Here is a 22228-nt window from a genome sequence, read left to right as displayed (position 1 = left end):
CTGTGCTTCGGGACTAATCGTTATATTTCATTGGTGCACTTGCGAGCCAATTCTATATCAAAAGAAAGAAAGAAAAAAACGAAAGACCTACGCTCGAATGATTCTTCTCGTTCGACTGCACGTTGATCGGTTATATTCGGGAAGAATCGCTCGACATCGTAGAAAGCTGCACGTGTTTTACGGGATACCTCGTGTACGAAGGTGCTCCAAAACATGCGGTACTATCCAGGTGAAAATGATCTTTCTGAAAGAAAATAAGTCGAAAAGAAGAAACAACTGAAAACCCTGCGTATCTTTTTGACCATTTCTTTTTTCACTTCGATTGCATCGCATATTTTGGAGTATGTTTTATTAATTGCACCATACATGCTTACGAATCGATGATTACTGCTGGTACAGTACACCGTATGATGATCCTTTTACAGAGGATTTCCGTTTCTTGGTGTATCGAGAATTGAAAACCGTTCATAAAGGCTGGTTGTGGAAAGTGGTCTCATAGAATCGTGCAACCAAATCGATCTTTAATCGAATATACATACACGATTAACTTATGTACACACACATACACGTGTCTACACATACAAGCACGCACGCTGGGTGTTTAAGGGGTCAATACTTTAGGGTGAATAGCACTCGCTAAACCGAGTAAAGAAGGATTAATTAACGTGAGTCAGCTCTAGTAGGTATTGATTCTTTCTTTTAACAGTCTGCCTCTTCACAGGGTGATCTAAAAAAAAAAGAATCATGGTATTTAGTTGTATGGGTGCCGGTGAAATCGAGAGGAACGCAACCCTACAGAGCCCACGTTCACACCAATGCTCCGTTTTCATTTTTCCTGCGCACTAGCTGCGAGGTATCTATTGTTCGATTCTTCGACTTGGATCGTCCTGTACAATCCGTGGATACGTGCACACGTAAATTTGTATTTTAAGATCGAGAAGCGAGAAGCCAGGTACAAATCGAGCATCGTATCGCGTTTCTTCAGGGTATAACGCGCTTCTTACACGTAATTGAACAGAGGAAAACGAAAAAAAAAAAAAAGAAAAAAAAAATGAAAAAAGAAGAAAAGCAAGTATACAATGCTATATAATTGTATTAATATTTTCATTACGGTAACGCAACACATATCAGTATAGATACATATCAGTAATTTTAACGAGTGCCGAGTTCGCTGATGGTTAGCCGAATTCTCGAGGATCCCCATACGCAAAAACAAAAACAAAATGTCGTGATTTTTAGTCTCTGCATTTTGTCTGACTCCGTTTGGTATTTGTAAATCGATAGATTTCGGAGGACACGTTGAATGGGCAGAACTTTTGTGGAGTTAGGGGAGGATCGAGGAACACGTTACGATACGTAGATAAAATTTTTCTGGCTAGTCAGTTAACTGTACAAGTATCAGTCGTCTTCTAGAAAATAACACAAAATTAACTGTATGCGACTTAAAACACTGTGACTTTGAAAAGACCTTCGATCCATTCAGCTAGAAAATTTTTAGTGATATCCCCCCCTCGAACTCTATGCAATTCTATACAAGAAGCAGTTAGCGATTCAATGTATATACTTTCTGAAATATAAGCGTTTACAGATTAAGCCAGGGACATACTGCTGTACGTGCGTATGGGGAACGGTTATAGATGGCCAGGCATCCTCGAGAAACATTAACCTTCGATGGAAAAACGTACATATCTCTACCTATTAAGCGTAATCTTCTAGTCAACCAAATGACGTATCTTCTAATTAAATATAATTATATAGACATAATTACACACACACACGTATATATATATATATATTGACAGAGAATCTCTTTTATCAGATAGTAGATATAATATTTTGGTATATAAATAAAAAAGGAATGAAAAAAGTGACAAAAAAAAAATATATATATATATATATATATATATAAAGAATGATACCACAAAATGTTCCCTCCAGATGTCAATTACGGTCCAAAGTAGGGCCTGGACCGAGGACAGATACCGAGGGAAACTGTTGTAAGGATATAGGAACAAAAGTTTTCCAAGGGGATCAAGGCGCTCCGAATCTCCGCTCACGAGCACCTTGAACCTTCTTGTCCCTCTTCCTGATCACCACCAACACACCCCCCTCCCCCTCCCTTCCTGTCGCCCCTCCTCCCCCATTTCGACGTTATATTTAAGAGAACACTCCTAATGGTAATTAAAAACTACGAACTCAGATCCGCGATGTGCGCAAGTATATTTCCATACGCTTGATTGCTTGTACACGCCCCGTTTTATAACGTATAAGTTAACAGTACTTTTCGTACGACTATTAAAATATTTGTTGTCGAGCCAATTTTTCGTTAGATTTCATGACTTTATATATATATATGTACCTTTCTTAGAACAAACGGCACAATCCTGACTGTGCCGTGTGGAAAGCTCGTTCTTGCTCTTATCGTGTAAGTGCCAGTAGTTTAGTAGAGGGGAGAGGGGTCTGATACTTGGATGGTATGATAGAAGTCCTTCTGTTTCAGTTTCTACAAAATACAGTGATTCCTCGATGAATGCGACACGAACCAACGGCGTTATTCCCACCATTAAAGGCCTCCCCAATTGATACAATTCAACAAATTTATGAGGGGCTGAAAACCTTTACGCCTTGCCACGAATACTCCGAGTACGTCGCACTTATCGAGACATCACTGTACTTGTCGAAATTTTCAACGTGAAGGTAATATTATTACGAGAACTTCTATTATTAAACAATAATGAATCGAATAACTAAAATTTAGTATTGCGCCCTTTGCTTTTGTTAGTTATTAGATGGTATATACAAGCGGATAGAACAGAAATAAACGTCTACACGATGATCCGTCCATAACAGAATCGATTTCAGTGAAAGGAACTTTACCAGAAATATGTAGCGTTCTTGGGACGAAAATTTCGGATGAATTCAGTTTGAAAAGACCAAGGCAAGAACGAGCTTTTCCATCTATCTCTGACAGAATGTGTATTAGTCTTTGGTAGCATGAATCAAGCATATCGGATAATGGAGTATAATGTTTACTCTGCGCTCCCATACGTATACGTACAAAAATGCATTGACCATCTTAGTTAATCAGAATATTTCAAGAATGTGATAATGTAATGGAAAAAAAATACAATCACGCCGTTCCGTGTCTACGTTACGTTCTCGACTTCTAATTGTTCTACTGCCAAAGCAATTCTTATACGGCAACTGCGACGTACCATACTCTTGTAAGTGAATCTTGCTTCTTAAAGTTTTTGTACTTCTATTAATTGAACAAAAAATACAATTGTCTTAAAAGATAAGTTTAGCGCGCGATTGATCATTAAATAAAGTAATCATTTCTTCAGTTTTATTCCAGCGGAATTGAAATTGTACCTGACCACGCACACATACCTTTTAATCATTAGCAATGTATTTTCTCTTTCCTGCGGGATCATAATAGAATTTTTTCTTTTCAAACTACATATTTGAAACACTGTTTCCTATTTGGAGATAGAGAATGATCAAATATTGTGGCTCAAAGTTAGTGTCATGGTTGGAAGTTTATAGGATTGTGCAATAATGAATAACACTTTTGAACATGTGACGTTTTCTTATTGAATGGAACAATGGTGATCTTACATGTAACATACGGTAAAAAGTGATGTTAATAACGTTGAGACAAATATTACGCTAAGAACCACACGTGTATTTCATCTCTTGGATTGTATTCTAAACATTTATGTGTTGATATATCTTTATATGCTTCTGCATTAAACTTGCATTATGTATCGAAAAATATACTTTTTCATTTACAGTTCGGTCGGTTCGATCAATTCGTATTTACTAGTGACTCCTCCGAGGCTTTTCAATTCTTCAACTAAATCTCGTATGTCTATTTTACGAGAAACCACCAACGTTCGTTCTTTCTTAGGACCATAACTGTTTGACTTTAAGCCCATTTGTCTTGCAACTCTAGAATAGATTGGTATTAATTTAATAAACGAAATTCAACTAACGATTTCAATAATTATACTTACTGATGAATTATCGCTCTTTCGTCATTAGTGAAATCAGCGGAGAATATAAGATCATCTTTCATGTCGCCTGCAAGATACTTCCGCATTATATCTTTCGATTTATTTTTCAAATCGTTCGTCGTGCAGGAACTTGATTTCAAACCTAATCCTTTTCTGCTAATTTGCTGCTTGATACTAAAATAATGATAGAATTATCATTTAATGCATTATTCGCGAAATAAAATCATTATACGTACGTGACTGGTTCAACGATTCCCTGTTGTGATTTCCCAAGACCACCTCCAGTCCACCCCATTAACTTCATTAACTTTCTTCCAATATTATCATCGGAAATTGAATCCTCTTTGGATGTGTCATTTAACATTGTTGTAGTAGTCACATTTGCACCCCCATGTATATTCTGCTTAATCTTTAAAATAAAAACAATAAGGTAAAGTTACAGCAAAAACACTGACACATGGTAAATAAGAAAATCAATACTCATGTAAACCTTAATTGTATAGTAATATTTCTGTAGCTTTTGTAAACCAATTACAGATGCATCTTTTTTTGCCAACTTTTGAGTAAGACCCATAGCTTCTGCTAATAACTTTGAATTAACGAAAATACTGCATTTGCTACAAGGAAGAAAACACAATTTGGTCATCGATTTAAACATAATAATCAATTTAAATATAAAAAAAGATAATACCTACCAAGAATTATTTACTCTATCAAATTTCCATTCTAAATCTCCACCTGATTTATTTAATGCAGAAGCAAGAATATTTTGCGGTATATCACCTGGTCTTTCTATTAACACAATATCACCGAATGGTAGGTCCTGTAATTTTCTTCGTTTAACAGATACTTTATCAGCTTGTAAATCTGCAGATGATCTTGCAGTTTTTATTTCTGTTTGTACTTTATGGGCAGATGTTGGAGCAGTGTGTCCTGTCTCATACAATCTCATTTCAAAAGACAATATATAAAACAGAAGTGTTCTTAAGTTTCGTATAAAGTTCTTCAATGAATATACGAACTCACAATCCTAGAATGTACCTTTAACCTTTGAACTAGCTGCATCAGAAGCTTTGACAAATGTTCTTTGTAATTTATTTTTTTGTTTTTCCCTGTATTGACCGACAATATCTCGACCTAAGTCTGCTATCAGCTGCATTGTTTCTTCTGGATACCTAAAAGCATAAGAAATTATCAGAATTTCCATAGAATATTCTGAAACGCATGGTACGACCAGGTAGACAAAAATACATAATTTCTCACCTGCAACCGAGCAATTCAACATTTGAAAACACTTGGGCTAAGCAAACAAGTTCATCTTCTGGAAACTTTTCTTTGTGAGCTAATAAAAATTTACGTCTTAATTCCCAGTGTTCGTCGCACTCGTGCTCCGTTTTGTGTGTTTCTATATCCCAATTGTCCTTCGAGCTCATTCTCATCACAGTGTCACCGTTTTTAGTCTGATAAAACAACAATTTGGCTTGTTTATCCACGACAAATTTGTACGTATCGTTCGTGGTCAGCTAAAACGTATTAGTACATAGCGTACATAAATCCCACACCTAACGGAAGAAATGAAATCGTGCACCAAACGTCATTCGTTCCAGTCACTTTCCTCTAAAAAATATTCGAATTATTTTGCTATTAATAAACATCTATGCTCTGAAGGAAGTCGCCTAAAATACGTCTTAAAAACGACTTAAATTTATTAGAAATTTGTTTATATAAAAAATTCAATTTAATCATTCAAACTAATGTGCATTCTTTAATTAGTATTTAATTGTTTAGGTCGGACGCTTACATAACACAGTAGAGTCATCTAAAGAAATATGGTGATACTAATCGGCTATTAGTTTGAGTATTTTTACATAGATAGTGCGACGGGTCTGTGTAACCATGTTTTTTCAAATATTACATATGAATTATAATACTGAATATTAAAAACGCAATATTCAACGATTGCTGACAAACTCTCGATTCAGAAGGATTCCACAGAAATTCTGACATCGTTCGAAACAGTTTTAAAGAACTTTTAATCGCAGTTTACGCGATCTTTCAGCATTTGCTACATGCTTGATATGTCATAGAATCCAATCGCATACAAGAAGTCTCCCCATTTTGGCTGACGATTCTAATAATCAAATTATTTTGTGGGTCGGTTAACATGCTTCTACTCGTTCATGGTGTGCTTGAAAGTGTATAGTTGCATAGTTCAGCATAGTTGCTGGAAATTATGAACTGTTATGAACTCATGTTATGGAGCTACTGATTACGAAACGATAATTCATCAGTATAAATAATCTACCCTGAAAACGTAAATTCTTTTGTACATGACAGATTCGCTCCGAAGTAACGTTAATCATGTTAAATGCGGTAAGAACGTGTTTAAGAACAGACGCACGGAAACGAAGTAAAAACGTTCGATTGAACAAGTCAACAGAAAAGAAAAAGCCTGAACTGAAAACCCTGCCAGGTACCGAATTTCAAAAAGTATCCTTTAGAATATGAAAACCATTTGGGAAATGTCGGTGCAGTTAATGTATGATGTTTATGTAGTTTTTCAGTATCCAGTAAGTGATGCAAAAGACCATAGGATATATGTTTGGGGTATGGCAGAGCATGGTGCGCTTGGAACATTGAAACAAACCTTTCATATGGAAGGAGTTGCTTATATGCCAAGACCAAAACGATTGTCTTTTGGGGAAAGGCATCGTATCACAGATATAACGTGTGGCTATGGTTTCACTGCCTTTGCTGTACATTCTAAAGATAAAAATATTCTCTATGGAAGTGGAATAAATACAGACTCCCAGCTAGGTGAGAATGTGACTATAGTCGGTAATTAATGTAATCGCGATTGATGTGATATTACGAGACTATCCCTAGAAACCAGCAATGGTAGATTAAGAAGTATAATTTTTTTGTTTTTAAAACAGGTTTTAATGAAATGGACAAAAAATTTCCTAGTGACTTAATAATCGAGCCAAGGCCTATTACTTTGCCAACTAAGGAGTCTTCAACCAAAGTCATAGATATTGCTGCTGGTAGAGCACACTTGTTGGTTTTAACCAATGAAGGCTTATTTACATTAGGGAACAATGCATATGGACAGTGTGGTCGACCTGTAATAGAGAATGAGAATTATAGCAAAAGTGAAGTGGTTCATCATATAGCGGATATCAAGGGTAAAAAGATAAAAGCCGTTACAGCTGGTCAGGACCACAGGTATGAGATTCTTTAAACGTGACACAAATGGTTTAACTGTTGAATTTGAATGTCCTCCCTTATTGCTATATGATAGCATACTCTTGACAGAATCCGGTGAAGTCTACACTTTTGGTTGGGGAGCAGATGGACAGACCGGCTTAGCACACTATCACAATGAACACAGGCCAAGCTTAGTGAAAGGAGATCTGGCTGGACAACATATTATAAAAGTTGCCTGCGTAGCAGACTGTGTATTAGCACTCAGCGGTATCGCCAATATTCATGTATTGATACTATGATGAATTGCATAATTTTATGATGCTTCGGAACGTTTAATAACAGTCTACTGTATGATCGATTAATTGAAATTACTGTACAATTGTAGATAAAGGAAAAGTATTTGGTTGGGGTAACTCAGAGTATGGACAGTTACTCACAGCCAAGGAGAATCATCAAGTAAATATTGCGACGGAATTAAATCAATTGAAAGAATTGGGTCACATCAGTGATATCGCAAGCGGTGGTTGTTTTTGTATGATTTTGAATAGTATGTATTAATATCATTACTTTCTGCTGCCATCTAATCTTTCTCATCATTCTTTCTTTTTCGATTTGTGATAAAATAAAGACAATAATTTTATTAATATCATGATTTGAACGTGTTTTGTAGATGAGGGAGATGTTTACATTTGGGGGTATGGTATTCTTGGTTTTGGTCCAGAAGTTAAAAGTGTTCTACAGCCAACACAAATCCCATCCATTCTATTTGGTAAAAATGCATATGAAAAAAATTCGAAAGTAAGTGAGAGATCGTTGAATCTATAGAAGTATATGAGTTAATTACACATGCCTTTGCAGGTAATTAAAATATTTTGTGGCTTGAGTCACCTTGCAGCTTTAACTAATACAGGCGATTTGTACATGTGGGGTTGTAACAAGTTCGGATCTCTAGGACTAGGACACTTGAACCATCAGTATTTTCCATTAAAGGTAAATTGATTACACGTAAAATAAGAAGAAAAACTGTACTATTGTTAGATGCGTAATTGATGATATAATTTTATAGGTAACTGTTGGGGCTCAAGTAAAAAAAGTTGCTTGTGGAGTAGATCATACAGTTAGTCTCTGTAAACCCTTTATTTAAAGCACAAATATTATATTTCGTTTGTTACATGAGGCAGTACATCATTTGTAAAAAAAAATGTATGTACAAATTCATTTCCTTTCTTACTGTGTTACGAAAATACTCTGTATACAATCGAATAATAATTTTTTAAGTATAAAATTTACAATAGTAAATTAAATTTAATAGATACGTAATAAATGTACAAATGGAAGTCTGCAATTTGCTGCACATGTTATATGAACACGAACACATTCGATACAAAATAATTCTAAATTACTATTTGTTCGTGGTTTTTTTTGTTATAAATTAATGAACGTTAAAAGTACAATTAAAATAAACGAATTGAATGCGATCTTATGCGCGGAACTGACACATACTAGATTTTCGTAGGATATTGTATATTTTATTGAATTCGGATATCTGCACAGATGTCGATCTAAAAGAAGAGAAATGAATCAAGATTACCGTTACAGATTACATGAATTTCATTTGATTTTCATATATATTGAATAATCGTGATCACCTGTGCACAGCGATGAAGCACTTGTGGAGTTTGCGGTGACGGAAATGTATAGTGGAGGACACTGGTGAATGTAAGTAGCATCTGCACAAGAAACTGTAATACTATGCGCTTCACCAGTTACGGACACGCATGATTTAAGTGATTCCCTTTCCATCGGATTACTATGCAATGGTTCGCGCGCTGAACATATACTCAAGCTGTCTGAATTAGCGCCTTGAATCTAAAAAAAGAGGATTTACACATCACGTACACACTGTAAGTTACTATTTCTTACAAGTATGCGAAGCTTTACCTTTACAGTGGCAGAACCTTCGTGTTGGAAGAAATAATTTGGATGCAATTTGTAAAATTGTGTACCATTCGGTGCGATATAATCGTTATACGCATTTGAAAATCCAGTCGTGGCATAATTTGAACCACATTGCGTGTTAATCAAACGCTTAGGAACTGTAATAATAATTTTCATTAACACGAAATTCAAAAGTGGTTATACGAAGTTATTTTACCTTGCTTCATTCTGGTAACCAAGCCGGTTAGCGGCGACAAAGCTTCTTCCGTGTCACCGATACTGATGGAGAATAAATCGGTTGCCGAATTCTGCACCAAATCGGACCACGTGTCTTTCGATCCATACGCCATAATGAGTACCGTTGTGTCTAAAGTGAAATCATCAATGGTAAATAAAATTAATATCTAGGTTGACTCTACGATTGGTCATATCTAAGTACAGATATATATATATATATATATGTATCTAGATACGAATGTTTTAACAAATATGACTCAACACACTTACCTGGTATTTGTTCCCGCATTTGTAATATATTTTGCAAGGAGTACTCTTTGTCACCGTTACTAATGGTCGACATATATGGAATAATTAAAACAATATCGGATCTCGCAATGCCAACACCTTGATTACGTTCGTTGTCTAATTTATCCATCAAACGTTGCTTTAATTTATCGAGCGACTTCGCCAAATCAAAGCCATGAGTCACTGAAAATAATATTCCTTGTTTAAAACCCTGTAACTTCTTTCCTCGTTTTATGTAATATCAAATTTTGTTCTTAATACATACTGTTGTCGTAATGTGTCGAATTATAAGCATAGAAATCTAGAATACTATGTGTACTGTTTATAATTTCAGTTCCATCTTGGCCATTTATTAACGTAAAGTTGCTGTTGAATTGATTTAATTCGATGTTTTCTAATAACGTTCTGAAAGATATAATTCTTCACTTGATAAGCATCCTTACAAATGTCTAGTACGGTAAATTGTATGGAAACTTACGCAAGAATCGGTTGTATCGCGGAGAATGCCCAATTTGTATCCAGAATGATGGTCAAATCAACAGCCATTTTATGGAAATCGTTTAATCTATCAGTATCCGTGCATGAAAGATCCTTATTCATTGACGTGGCTATAAAGTTATAAAGATGAAATAAGACATTCTCAAGAATCGGGATTATTTCGATTAGATTAAAGAATCAGTACTCACGAATATATACCGCTAGCTCATTTACCGCTTCTACCGAGAATTTTTTTATTCTTGCTGAATCGAGCGTCACCTTTGCTAGATCAGGAGATAACAGCAAAGCAGCACTGTACGTCTATAATAAGACCGAAAGATACGTCTATCAAGGAAAAAGTCTTTGAATATCCATTAATAAAGAATTCTCGAAAATTCACAGATATATCACCTGTGCAGTCATTGTGTCGTTAGGAGCGACAGATGTGAACAATGTTCTTCGATTGCATGCTCTGATCGAGGAATCGAAGAATCCTTGCGCGCTGTAATACATGTCGAATATTTGCGAAAGCTTTAAACCGGGTATCTTCGAGTACCATTTGTTAATTTCATTCGCCAAAATTAGCCCGTCCAAATCGCCTCTGATTTCAGCTGTTGTCATTTGTAATTTGTCATTCGAGTTCAAGAAACGCCAACGCGGCAACGCAGTGGAGTTCCAATTGCCGGTTACACCGACACCGATTTTCTCTGCCGTTGGCCCTAATATCAAAGCAACCTCCGCCAAGTCTCCTGTTAACAACAAACTCTATATTAGTACGGAGAAACAATAGATGAGCAATTTATATTCACATGGGATAAATAATACCGGCTAAAGTGGAGAACCACTTATTGTCCACAGTCAACCCAGACAGATTTGCGTTACTTTTCTCTGACAAATCAGGCTGCACTTCCTGGAGCGGAAATGTTTCAGGTTGCGTTGCGGCTGCTATCGCCGAAAGAACCAGACCAGGAGAACTAGCACCCCATCTGTGATATGTTTAATATGAAGTGATTAGTCGAATATAATCTTTACCCAGATACCACATTACGCCCACTGACGCCTTGAAGACGGTTTAAAGGAGCCTTAGACCTAAAATAGCCGTAAAATGGACGTGTTCAAGGCGCCTTAGGCCTAAAATAGCCGTAAAATTCAAGGCGTAATGTGCTATCCAGGTATTGTACCATTGTTTTAACGGAAAACTGAAACATACGGAGTCTTTATGACACCATTCTCTACAGGGCATTTGCTTTGAGGTGGTAGCGCAATCATTCGTGCTACGTCCGGATGATTGGGCGGTAGCTCTGGATAGTATGAATTTGGATCAACCGTAACTTTAGCGCCTCCATCCTTCCGATTAGTCATAGTTTTTCTGCGAAATGATTGCACCGATATATTACATTGTCGCTTTAAGCGTATCTATTAATATTATTGGATCGTGAAATTGTTCGCTTACATTTCATCGGACGTTAATGTTTCCACGTCGTTATTGGTAGTTTCGTTCGTTACTTCGTCGTTACCATCCGCGCTTCTTGCGTATCTGTACGCATTCGCGTATCTGCACACCTTTGCCTCGTCTCCTCTTTGGAAAATTTCTATACTACTGGATATCATGAAGTGCAAGGTACACTGGAACATAAAATGGAACGTAATTAAATGTTAAGAGTGAACGTGTGAATATACAAAGGGTTTGAATAATAAAAAAAAAAAAAAAAAAACAAAGGGTTTGAAATGTAATATGTACCCTCTCGACGTCTGTAATACTATTGTTAGGAAACTGAAGAGCATTTCCTGGTATGATACGAAGTGTTTGAGCGTGACGAGAGAATTGAAACGCATTTGGGGCATAAGGCGTCACTCCATCTTGAACGGGTACCAGGGGATTCGGTACGATTCCATCTTGACGGAAGCTGGAAATTTGAAATTGTAATGAAATTTATGTTGAATCGTATCTTTTATTCGGTAGAATCACGATTGAAAATATATTACCGATGTAGTAGAGCAACAGACAGAGTCCTCAGATCCATATTAAGACCTTCTGTATTTTCGATTTTCCGTAGGATTGAAATGAATGTGTTTAATGTGTGCGGTAATCTGTTATCCCTTTGCAGAAGAAATTTATTTTCGTAGCACTCCCGAAGAGACGGTGAAAGGTTTCGCACTGCATTCTCTTGCCCGTAGATAGCTAAAGTAAATACGATCGAAATTAACAGTGAGATTACATATTAGATTCTTTACGAAGAATATATTCACGTAATTTTTGTGTAATTAAAATATACTCGCATAATAGAATGGTGCTCAAAAAGTAGAGAGGCAATAACTTAGTCATTTTATCGGACCTGAAAGCAATAGGAAATTGAAAGATAATTTTCGCCACGAGTTATCATGGAAACTAACGAAAATATGTCTTATACTATAAATAATTAATTATTACGCACGATGATTAAGAGTGATCAATTAAATTGTACTTGAAAGAATGAAATACTCACAATATTTTATTGATGGATACCTTTAGAACAGAGTGAATGATATCCCTTCAGTTCTATACAACACAGAGCAACACCACACCTACCTGGAGATATAGTGATACCTATCATCACTAAACTGATAAGATAATATGTAACATCGTGAGTAATAGGGTACCCCACCTTATTACAGGCATCTTTATTAAAACGGGTATCGCTGTAGGCCAATAATTATTTGATAAGCTTGTAGACAATATAAGAAAATAACAGGAATCAGCTATTTCTATTTACTATTTCGTATTTTATCTTAATTATATGCATCAAGAAATTACTTGTAGAAGAAACATTATGTAAAATAGAAATCGTATGTTGAAAATACCAAGCTCGAGTTCATAAAGAAAACAATATTTAATTCATTATGGAAACAAAGACACATGTGGTCTAATGTTTTGCTTTATTAAAAAAAAGTTAAGTTTCATTATTGACAGTTATCTTATCGTGTTTAAAATAGGACATAATCTTTTTCATCCTTCTACGATTGTGAGTCATTGGAGAGAGTCAGGTAGATAGCAGAAGTACAACGTTTGTAGTCGATCTCCGGTAACATACAAGATGGATTTTCAATAATACAAATATGGCAATTATCAAGATTGCTTTGCTGATCATGCACTGCGGTAAATTGCTACTAAGTTGTGATCAATTCTCATTCAAACAATTAATTGTGAAGTAATAAAATATAATGATTACTGTAACGTTTGCTAATAAAATTATTTTAAGTTTCGTTTCTTTTGTTATATAGGGTTGCAGTTAGTGTGGTCTCAAACAGTTATACCAGAGCGGCTCAAAGAATGTTACAGAGGCAACGCTACGTTAAATCCTCAGCTTCCGTTGAATTTACGTGTAGTGATAGATATCATACAGAAATTAGAAAAACATTCGTACACAACAATGGATATGAGAGTGCTGTCATCGTCATTGCTCCACAGGTGGTTGACAATAACGGAATTGTATTTAAACCTCGATATTCTGTTAAATGAGTACCAATAACGCTATATAAATTACAGATTCAAGCTCGATGGGATTGAATATCAGAAGAATATACAAATCACAGACGGTATACTTCCGTTCAGTGCGACTGGACTGCAACGTGTTAAACAAAAATTGCTGGAGGAACTCATTCCAGGCGATGCCGAACTATTACCAGTTCATATACTATCATCCTTGGAACGTTGTATACTTCATCAAACGATCTCCAATACAATTCTGCGGTACGATACCCAAAGCGGAAATAAATCTTGCAACGAAGCTACTGAAACGGAAAAACTATCAGGTATATTCAATAGAATGCAAAATCATTTGAAACAATATACATAAATGGACATTTCTGCAGGCAAATTTGTGCTTACTGACACGAGGAATTGTCCAAGACAGCAAGGAATAATTTTAACACCGTACGGTACCGTCACTCCTGGAGCAATTATCGGAGCTGTTGCTGCAACCCTGCAACATCAAAATGTTCCAGTAAATCAATTAATTGCTAGCTTAGAAACACCTTCTTTAGGTATCAATTCAACACAGATGCTACAGCAATATCATACCAGATAACAATGTTTCCCTTTTATTGCAGAGATGAATTTCACTACAATACAGAACCTAAAGTACAATGAGGACGAAGTCGACTTCGTCCTACCGAAAAGTCAAATGGTACATGAACCGTCTATGTGGTATCATAGTTTAATGACTTCCTCTGTGAAACTAGATAACGTATGGTTGGCTACAATTGCGGGTACAACATATAAATCAAATTTACAATTTGTTAATATTTTTCTTATAGAACGTTAATGTGTAAAAGATATTTTTTGTTCAGGTGATTTGGCGGAAATGGCTGTGTACCAGGGACCTTTTGTGGGTTCTAATATGACCCTAGGCGCGACAGGATTTTGGAATAATACAATGCGGCCGGCTATTTATTATCTCACCAGTTCACATACAAACTTTGATGCGACTCGAGCTGAACTATTAGGAGGCATCGATGGTAACTCAATGGAATATATCTGAAATCATTAAAAGTATCCATTATTGTCACGCGTTATTTACGCAAATCCGTAGGTTTGATTATTGCAAGTAATTTACAAACGTGGATTCAAGACTTCTACAGTCTTCGACTCAGTCAAATTTTGGACATGTATTATTCATACGATGGTATTCCATTCAACACAAACATCAGAGCATGCAGTCGAGCACAGAACTTCCTGCATGCTGTATCGAGTACCATTCTAAATGAACAGGTGTGACTTACAATAAGAATACAATGTTATTAGAAGTATCGAAATTTAATCCTAATCTGTGGACATTATTTTTAACAGACCTATGCAGCTGCTCAAATTTTAGCCTACCAAAAGAGTGTAGCATACATGTCCCCTGAAGCACTGCAACGGATGGTTGATTATGCCACCAAGAAATTTTATGAGTATGCAGAGAAACACCTGTTCCCAGAATTGTCCTGTGAACGAGTAAATCAACCGCAGGTCGAGGCATTAATTGTATTCGATGGTGCATGGTCTACAGAGTATACAAGGGATTTCTTGGCGTAAGTGGTAGCGCCTACCAATTCAAGATTTTATCTAGTACACCATTGTTTTTAATCAGTTGCATTCCATTAGAGTTCTGATACAAGACTTGGACGTATCAATGTACGGATCGAAAATCGGCATAATGCATGGCACGTCAGGAGAGTGGCTGTTGAACGTTACAAACAGTCCATCGCTTGCGTTCGAAGCGCTGAATAATTTTACAAACGCTAACTGTAAGTTTCACCGTCCAATACTGTTCATATTTACCACTGAAACGTTCGATATATAATGTTTTACAGGGCCCACGCAGTTGAACTATACTCGTGTTCTAGAGGTAATTTCCGATCACTTGAATAAAACTTGGGAAAATAATCAAAGAAAGTGTACAATTGGACATTTTGGTCAAGTGGTCGTGCTATTGATTCCTCTGGGCTACATGTCCAACAACGATAAACAGTCTGTAATAACCATGTTACAACAAATCAAATACAACCATCCAGGTATGACTTTCGAAATTTCAATTTACGATTGAAAACAACGAATTTCAAAGGACTTTGCATTTACAGATGTTCATTTCGTGTATTATACATCCCGGTACAATACCAATTTGTTTAAGTCGTTTATTTTGTCGCCTGAAGATCATTTAATAAGGAATTCCAACATCGATGCTATTACTAGGCATCTGTCGACGAGTATGTTGTTGATGGTTTATTTAATTAATCCTATTAATGTCATAGCCACGAGTTTCATACATATACAGATGCAGTCTATAATAATTTTTCTGCTGATTTTCAGTACCACGAACAATAAGACCTGCAACGTGTCTGGATTCGAACAATTTAAGGAATATCACTCCTTGGTTCGAAGATTATATAAGCCCTTCGAATTCTATTGCATATAAATTGAACGCACACTGGAAACGAAAGATCAAACATGTACCAATTTCAGTTAGTATTTTCCGCATTTATGAACCGTATTTTTTTACACCATTGTTGTTGAATTACTGGTTTTTTTTTTTTAGATACACACTTTTGGTTACGGTACAATGAGTGTGTGCTCGTGGATAGAATTCAAGCCCACTGAAAAAGAAAATTTACACTGTATAGATTTAGCTGGTCACAAAGATGTTACTTTATTTGATGATTTTAAATGTACTGATAATCCTCCTTGCCCTACCCTATATTTTCGTGTACAAAATGTAACATCATCGTTCAAATGTGCAGGTACATATCAATTACAGCACAGAACGCATTCAACTGTAAATCACATATAAATGATTTTAAATATTGCAAGCTTTTTGTTACAGAAATAGAATGCCGAACACCGGATCAAGTGAGATTTATCGTGAGGATAAAAAATGTCAAAAATTCTGCCAATAGTAATGAAATGTCGAGTCTTATTAAGCTTCTTCCCTTTATTTATATATTATATGTCTACGTAAACTTCAGCATGATTCAGACTCTGTTCAACGTATCATAAATATTTATACGAAGTTTCCCTTTTTTACCACAAAAATAATCAAATAAAGTAATACAATTTCTCAAATTTTACGCATTCTACCACGGGATTGCAGCGTGTAAGCCAAACACTGACGGTTTGGATACGATAAAACTTTATTACATTAAAAAAATACAAATTTCGTTCTTACTTACAATCGATTAGCTAGTTTAATAATTGTGATATGCGTACTCGTACACGAACTTTATCAGAAATTGAAAGTTACTTGAAGCGGCAAGGCTTCCCAATTCAGGCTCTACCAAAAGTGTATCGACTGGCGGGAGAAACTCTTCTGCTCTTCCACCTGTATTACATAAAAAAAAAATATAGAATGTGTTCATTCTTATCGACAAAAGTGTTCAGAACGTTTCATACAAAAAAAATCATTTGCACAATTTATATTACAGTTTCCTAGTGATCAAATAATAACGTACCCATGAAATGTACAAGGTCCATTAACTTAAAGAACACTGTTTCTTGCACCTGTTGTTCCGGATTTTTCTCTATAGTGTTCCATTCTTCCCGCTTCGCGGCTCGTGCCCAAATACGTAATTTCAACGACTTCTTCTCATCTTTCTGTTCCACGTACTCCAGTAAATCGAGAGCTTTCTTGAAATCGTACTCGTTCGCATCCACGTTCTCTTCGGACGTGTAAAGCTACACAAACAAAATTTACAAATAAAAATTCACAAAAAAAAAGAAAGATACATTATGAAAATAAAGGTTCATACCGTGATTAACTCTGTCGGCGTGAATACTCGTAATTTCTCTATATCTGAAGCGAGGAGAGCCAATTTTGCTAAAGAAAGCATGGTCTGCGAAGAAGTATTATATAAAGACTTGACACTTTCACGGTTTCTGGGGTTAGACAGTTCAAGGCTTCAGAGAATGAAAGTGTTATAAACATTAAATCTGTGACAGAACAAAGTGAAATAAGTTACTGTATGCGAAAGAACATCGCATATCACCTGCATTTATTAAGAAAACTCAATTTTCACAAATATGTTGCATAACGTCTTCATCCTCCGAAGACTTCAAAATACAAGTGTACAATTAAAGTTTATTCGATGGAATAATCAATGCATTAATGAGTACTTATGTTGGAATAAGGAAGAGAATAAGCATTCAATATCTCACCTTTTTGCGAGTCACCAATTCATTTTCTTCGATCGCTAAAGAATAAAGCGTACTGGCAGCGAATTTTAAGTCATCGGTCAGCGCAGATTGCACCCACGATAAAGTTGGATGTTCCGCTAATTTTCCTGCCAATTCTGCAGTACCACCCCGTCTACATTTTTCGACTAACTGACCCTGCCGGCCATCTTTTACGTACCTATGATTGCCGATGTAATTTCAATATGAACATTGGTCCAACTTCTGCGTGCACAAAGAAGAAAATTACTCACCATGAAAATAAGTAACCGACAAAGTCTTGATCCGAGAATTTTTCCATATACCCGTCTAATCGGTTTTTATTGTTAGTCAATTCGCATATCTGTATAAGAGACGCGAAGTCGCAATACTTCTCAGCCAGCATCGCGGCGCTGTCGTACTGTTCTTCCTTTACTGTAAATCATTTAAAAATGAATAAACGTTCCTATGTAGATAGATTATTCGGATCGTTCAAGAAATACATACTCAAAGGTTGAATTAAATTCGTTCGATCTGTCTCGTATTGCTTCAAAAGTATCTCAAACTTCTCTGTGTCTCGGACGCTTTCTAAATGACATTTTCGACCGTCTAATATTAAATCTATAAAGCTTACTAATTGCTCGTACAATTCGCTCCTCACCGCCGAATCGTTAGTTCCAGTAATACCGTGCTTAAGAGTTAAATTATACTGCAAGGAAGAAATAGATACATTACAAATTTATGTAATTATCGTTTACCGTTTTTTGTTTTGTTTTAAGTAAAACAACCAACCATTGTGGTGAGACAATTTCTCAGTGAGTGTTTTCCAATCGCAGCAGTCCATGGAAGGTATTCCGTTACACCATTTGAACACCTTGTAGAAGTGAATCGTTCGGCATTGTATTGCCTATATTTAAGTACCTCGTGCAGTACACCCTATCAATAAGGTTCATTTAAGTGATTTTAATTTTACTTTGTTCCATAAACGATTCTTAAAATTCACACTTACCACCAATATTCCATTCACTTGCATAATGTAATGCGCCACTTGTTGGATAGGTCTTTCAGACTGTGTCACTTCGTTCGCATTATTTACCAAGGTGGGAAGGAACTGATGTACCGTACTCACTTCACGGTAAAATACATCACGTGATGTTAGCTCGTCGGATACATAAGATTCGGGACTCAATGTTTGTTCAATCACATTGTCCACAATGTCTGGATATCTTGAAATAGTTCGTAACGATATGATTATATCGCCAAGATATAAACTATATATGAACAAATAGTATGAAAGTAATTACTTGTTGTGAAGATTATATATAGTTAACGCTGCAACTATTTTCTCCGCGTATTCCCCAAGAACATGCGATGTAGACATTATTATTCCCCGATAACTAACGGCGCACAACTAAATGGAGAAATATTAAGTTACAATATTGTACTGATTTTTTCGACTGTAACTTATATTAACCACCAGAACTGTCATTTTGAAGTGCTAGGAGCACTAACCAGCACAAGGATGACCTTACGATCACGCTATAACATTTCAAAGATCAACTATCTATAAAAATGAAGTAACTTACTCTGCTCCATAAATTATGCTCCTTTAGAAACGCTATAAATAGATCCAATGCTTTCTGTTTCCCCTCTAATTGATGAGGTATTTGCATAGATGTAACTGCATTTATTGTCATAGCTGTAAACAATATGCAAATAGATTAATGTTTATTTGTTAACGTTTTGTATACTAGCATGTGAAGATTAATTACACAAATCCCTGTGGTTAGACCAACGTGGATCATTTGCTGGATAATCGTCTATCAAATCCTGCGCGACTTTCACGATTAGAGTGTCCAGGCTAGCATCTATATCCATTATTGGTTCTTCTTGCAAGGGGAACAGTTGCGATAGAATCTCCTCGCATTGCGCCTGAAATGAAATATCTTAAGCATTTCGGTTCTGTACGACGAGTTGTTAAATAAACCAACCTTATTCTGACGTAGACTAAGAAGAAACGCAGCTCGCAATTGCGTCGCACCGTCAGAACTGTAGAACATGTCCTGAATTTCATCGTTGCTTATAAGACTAGTGAAAGTCTGTGCTACAGAATTAGCTCGGTAGCTAATAGAATAATCCGCGTTTATGCTTGTGTCTGTGGAACTCCTGCAAAAATACTATCGGTAAATAAAATATATATCCTTTTAAAATATATGTACAAAACTCTTGTGGACCCATATAATACGAACCCATTAAACTCGTGCGATGCAAAATCTGTTGGCATAATTGAAACCAATCCCAGCAGTTTCGTAAATAATACTGGAGTTCCTGAACACAATGCACCACCAAGTATCTGGTCCTCTTTTCGTATTAAATTTATTTGATCTTGTTCATACTCAGACATACCTATAACAATGAATAGTAAGAAATACGAAAACAGCTGCAATATGGTTTTTGCTCGTAAAAGTAAAATCTTACAGTTCACGACAATTACATTCTCATTATCATATATTATAGCTTCACAGCCGCATAATATGAAACGGTAATAAACCAAAAGTGATTCAGTGTACTGAGGACAAAAAAGGACATTCATTTTAATCGGTATAAACCATTTAAATGTATTTGCCAATGTTGTAGAAGACAGCTGTATTAAACCTGCAATACAATGGAATTGTTCTACATACCAGAAATTGTAATGAAATTACTTTCTATAATTGTAAAACGATATTACCAATAGCAAAGTGTGTTTCAATTAGTATCTCGCTGCCCAGCTGCGCTGCCATTAAAAATACTATCCCTTCGTCGCAAGGTTGCATATCGATCAACCACGTATTTATACTTTGTAGATTACATGTGCTCAGTTTCTAAAATAATGAATACAAGTACATAATCTCTTTCTGAATGTAAATCAAATTTTATACGCACTGGAATTTTTTTTTGAAATGCTTGAGAAACAATGTTCCCTATATCTTCATCAAACTCCATCTTTTCTTGTTCGTTATGAGGAAACGACCAGTACTGTAAGGATGAGCCAGCCAAAATGAAAACTCTAGAATCTCTGTCCCCCAATCCTGTGCAGACAACCTTCACTAATTTCTAAAAAAGGGAAATAAAACAAATGAATGTTCGATTAATTGCATAATAAACAGGAAAGTTTTAATAGAAGAACTCACAGATTCTACAACTGGGGATTGAGGTATAGCTCCGAAAATAAGAGAAGTCATTCTACGTCCTATGCCTCCTAACCAGCCTTGACTGGACCTAAGGACTTGGCACAAAATACTATTTTTTCCATTCGCAAACTGAGGTTGCAATAACGCCACTGTACACGTGGTTGTGGCCAAAATGCAACCATGCCCAGGAACATAAGTAAGACAGTTCACTTCTTGTCCAGCAAGTTCCGCACTCGTTTCTACTGAGGATTCTTCATGTGCAACACTGGCCCAATAACGTACTATACCTTCAGGCGAAACAGCCATACAACTAGGAACCTTTAAATTAAAAAAAAAATTTATTAAAACTAAAAAAACAAAATAAGCAATGCACAACAAAATAATAATAAGCTTCGGTAACCTGATGGCCCGGAGGTAACCACACAGCTATACAGTCTGCTTTATGAGCTAAATCACTCTGGGGTAACAGTAATTCACGGCATTGACTTTTAAATGTTTTTCTTTGCTTTGGATCGTGAATGGTAGTTTTGCACTGCCATACAAAGATTCTGCGACCACACACAAGCCAAGCCCAACCATCCGTTGAAATGTTCACACTGACAGAAGTGTTTACATCGATGAATGTTAAAGCCTCTGTGACGAGAACAGGCAATGAAGATCCAAAACTTTCTGCCACATGATTGTGTGTTTTGCATATTATCTGAACGGATTGATTCGAACGTCCGGATATACTGATAGTTCTGGGAAAAAACAAACCATGATTAATTCTTCGAAAGAATGACTCTAAGTCTCGATTCAACATTATCGTCGATATTCATAGCGAACTTACGAATTGTTTTTTTTCAAAGACTGCACTATTGACATACGTTTCTTCGGAGATGTCAAACTCCTTCCATAGGAGTTTCCTATACTTGTGCGATCCATTCCGTTCATTTGGAGACTTAATGCACTACATTAAACAGACGGAAGCAACAGTGTACAAACGGACACTTTTAAAACTGAATATTTTATAGTATATTCAACGAGTTTTTTCCTTTTCTCAGATTACAAACATCTTCGGTTAGGTTCCTCTATCACACGCACCGGTAAAACGGTTACATCGGTTACATGTGCTTGGCATGAACGACGAAAGATATATTGAACTGTATACGAATTATAACATGCAGGCTTGTTTCTAAAGGGTAAATGTAAATATAACTGTTACATTTTAAACAATCGAAACAAAAATA

General features: G+C 36.0%; 5 protein-coding genes across 5 annotated transcripts; 2 read left to right on the top strand and 3 right to left on the bottom strand.

Annotated features, from left to right (window-relative positions):
• Positions 1-3458: 3458 nt before the first annotated feature.
• Positions 3459-5608, bottom strand: LOC107192591 (NF-kappa-B-repressing factor). The gene is made up of 7 exons (XM_015581886.1): positions 5280-5608; positions 5058-5191; positions 4712-4949; positions 4507-4633; positions 4253-4425; positions 4017-4190; positions 3459-3951 (listed from the first exon to the last, which is right to left on the bottom strand). Exons 1-7 carry the CDS (start codon positions 5453-5455, stop codon positions 3789-3791), a joined length of 1185 nt encoding a protein of 394 aa, XP_015437372.1. The 5' UTR covers positions 5456-5608; the 3' UTR covers positions 3459-3788.
• A 616-nt stretch (positions 5609-6224) lies between these two features.
• Positions 6225-8367, top strand: LOC107192568 (Williams-Beuren syndrome chromosomal region 16 protein homolog). Its single transcript, XM_015581859.1, has 8 exons — positions 6225-6489; positions 6573-6833; positions 6953-7241; positions 7318-7490; positions 7609-7770; positions 7894-8021; positions 8082-8213; positions 8290-8367. Exons 1-8 carry the CDS (start codon positions 6378-6380, stop codon positions 8365-8367), a joined length of 1335 nt encoding a protein of 444 aa, XP_015437345.1. The 5' UTR covers positions 6225-6377.
• A 281-nt stretch (positions 8368-8648) lies between these two features.
• LOC107192569 lies at positions 8649-12355 on the bottom strand (the record flags this gene model as incomplete). Its single annotated transcript, XM_015581860.1, has 14 exons — positions 8649-8785; positions 8873-9092; positions 9165-9319; positions 9379-9528; positions 9669-9869; positions 9952-10091; positions 10165-10294; positions 10373-10484; positions 10575-10912; positions 10989-11149; positions 11374-11532; positions 11617-11789; positions 11905-12070; positions 12150-12355. Coding segments are annotated over 14 exons (2448 nt in total), but the record flags the coding sequence as incomplete, so codon positions are not given.
• Positions 12356-13259: 904 nt separating this feature from the next.
• On the top strand, positions 13260-16677 carry LOC107192520. The gene is given in 13 exon segments (XM_015581800.1): positions 13260-13299; positions 13425-13611; positions 13690-13955; positions 14016-14411; positions 14493-14660; positions 14735-14913; positions 14992-15215; positions 15289-15431; positions 15498-15698; positions 15765-15890; positions 15994-16145; positions 16220-16421; positions 16505-16677. Coding segments are annotated over 13 exon segments (2457 nt in total).
• A 49-nt stretch (positions 16678-16726) lies between these two features.
• On the bottom strand, positions 16727-22052 carry LOC107192549 (nuclear pore complex protein Nup133). The gene is made up of 19 exons (XM_015581834.1): positions 21829-22052; positions 21400-21739; positions 21000-21317; positions 20752-20922; positions 20558-20690; positions 20305-20481; positions 20076-20232; positions 19818-19992; positions 19599-19758; positions 19413-19525; positions 19131-19237; positions 18836-19052; positions 18619-18762; positions 18334-18535; positions 18102-18261; positions 17833-18028; positions 17427-17510; positions 17130-17352; positions 16727-16999 (listed from the first exon to the last, which is right to left on the bottom strand). Exons 1-19 carry the CDS (start codon positions 21930-21932, stop codon positions 16866-16868), a joined length of 3315 nt encoding a protein of 1104 aa, XP_015437320.1. The 5' UTR covers positions 21933-22052; the 3' UTR covers positions 16727-16865.
• Between the last annotated feature and the right edge of the window lie 176 nt (positions 22053-22228).

Source organism: Dufourea novaeangliae, unplaced genomic scaffold (assembly GCF_001272555.1).
Source record: "Dufourea novaeangliae isolate 0120121106 unplaced genomic scaffold, ASM127255v1 scaffold355, whole genome shotgun sequence".
NCBI lineage: Eukaryota > Metazoa > Arthropoda > Insecta > Hymenoptera > Halictidae > Dufourea > Dufourea novaeangliae.
Note: the sequence above shows the minus strand (reverse complement) of the source record. Positions and strands in the feature narration are given on the sequence as shown.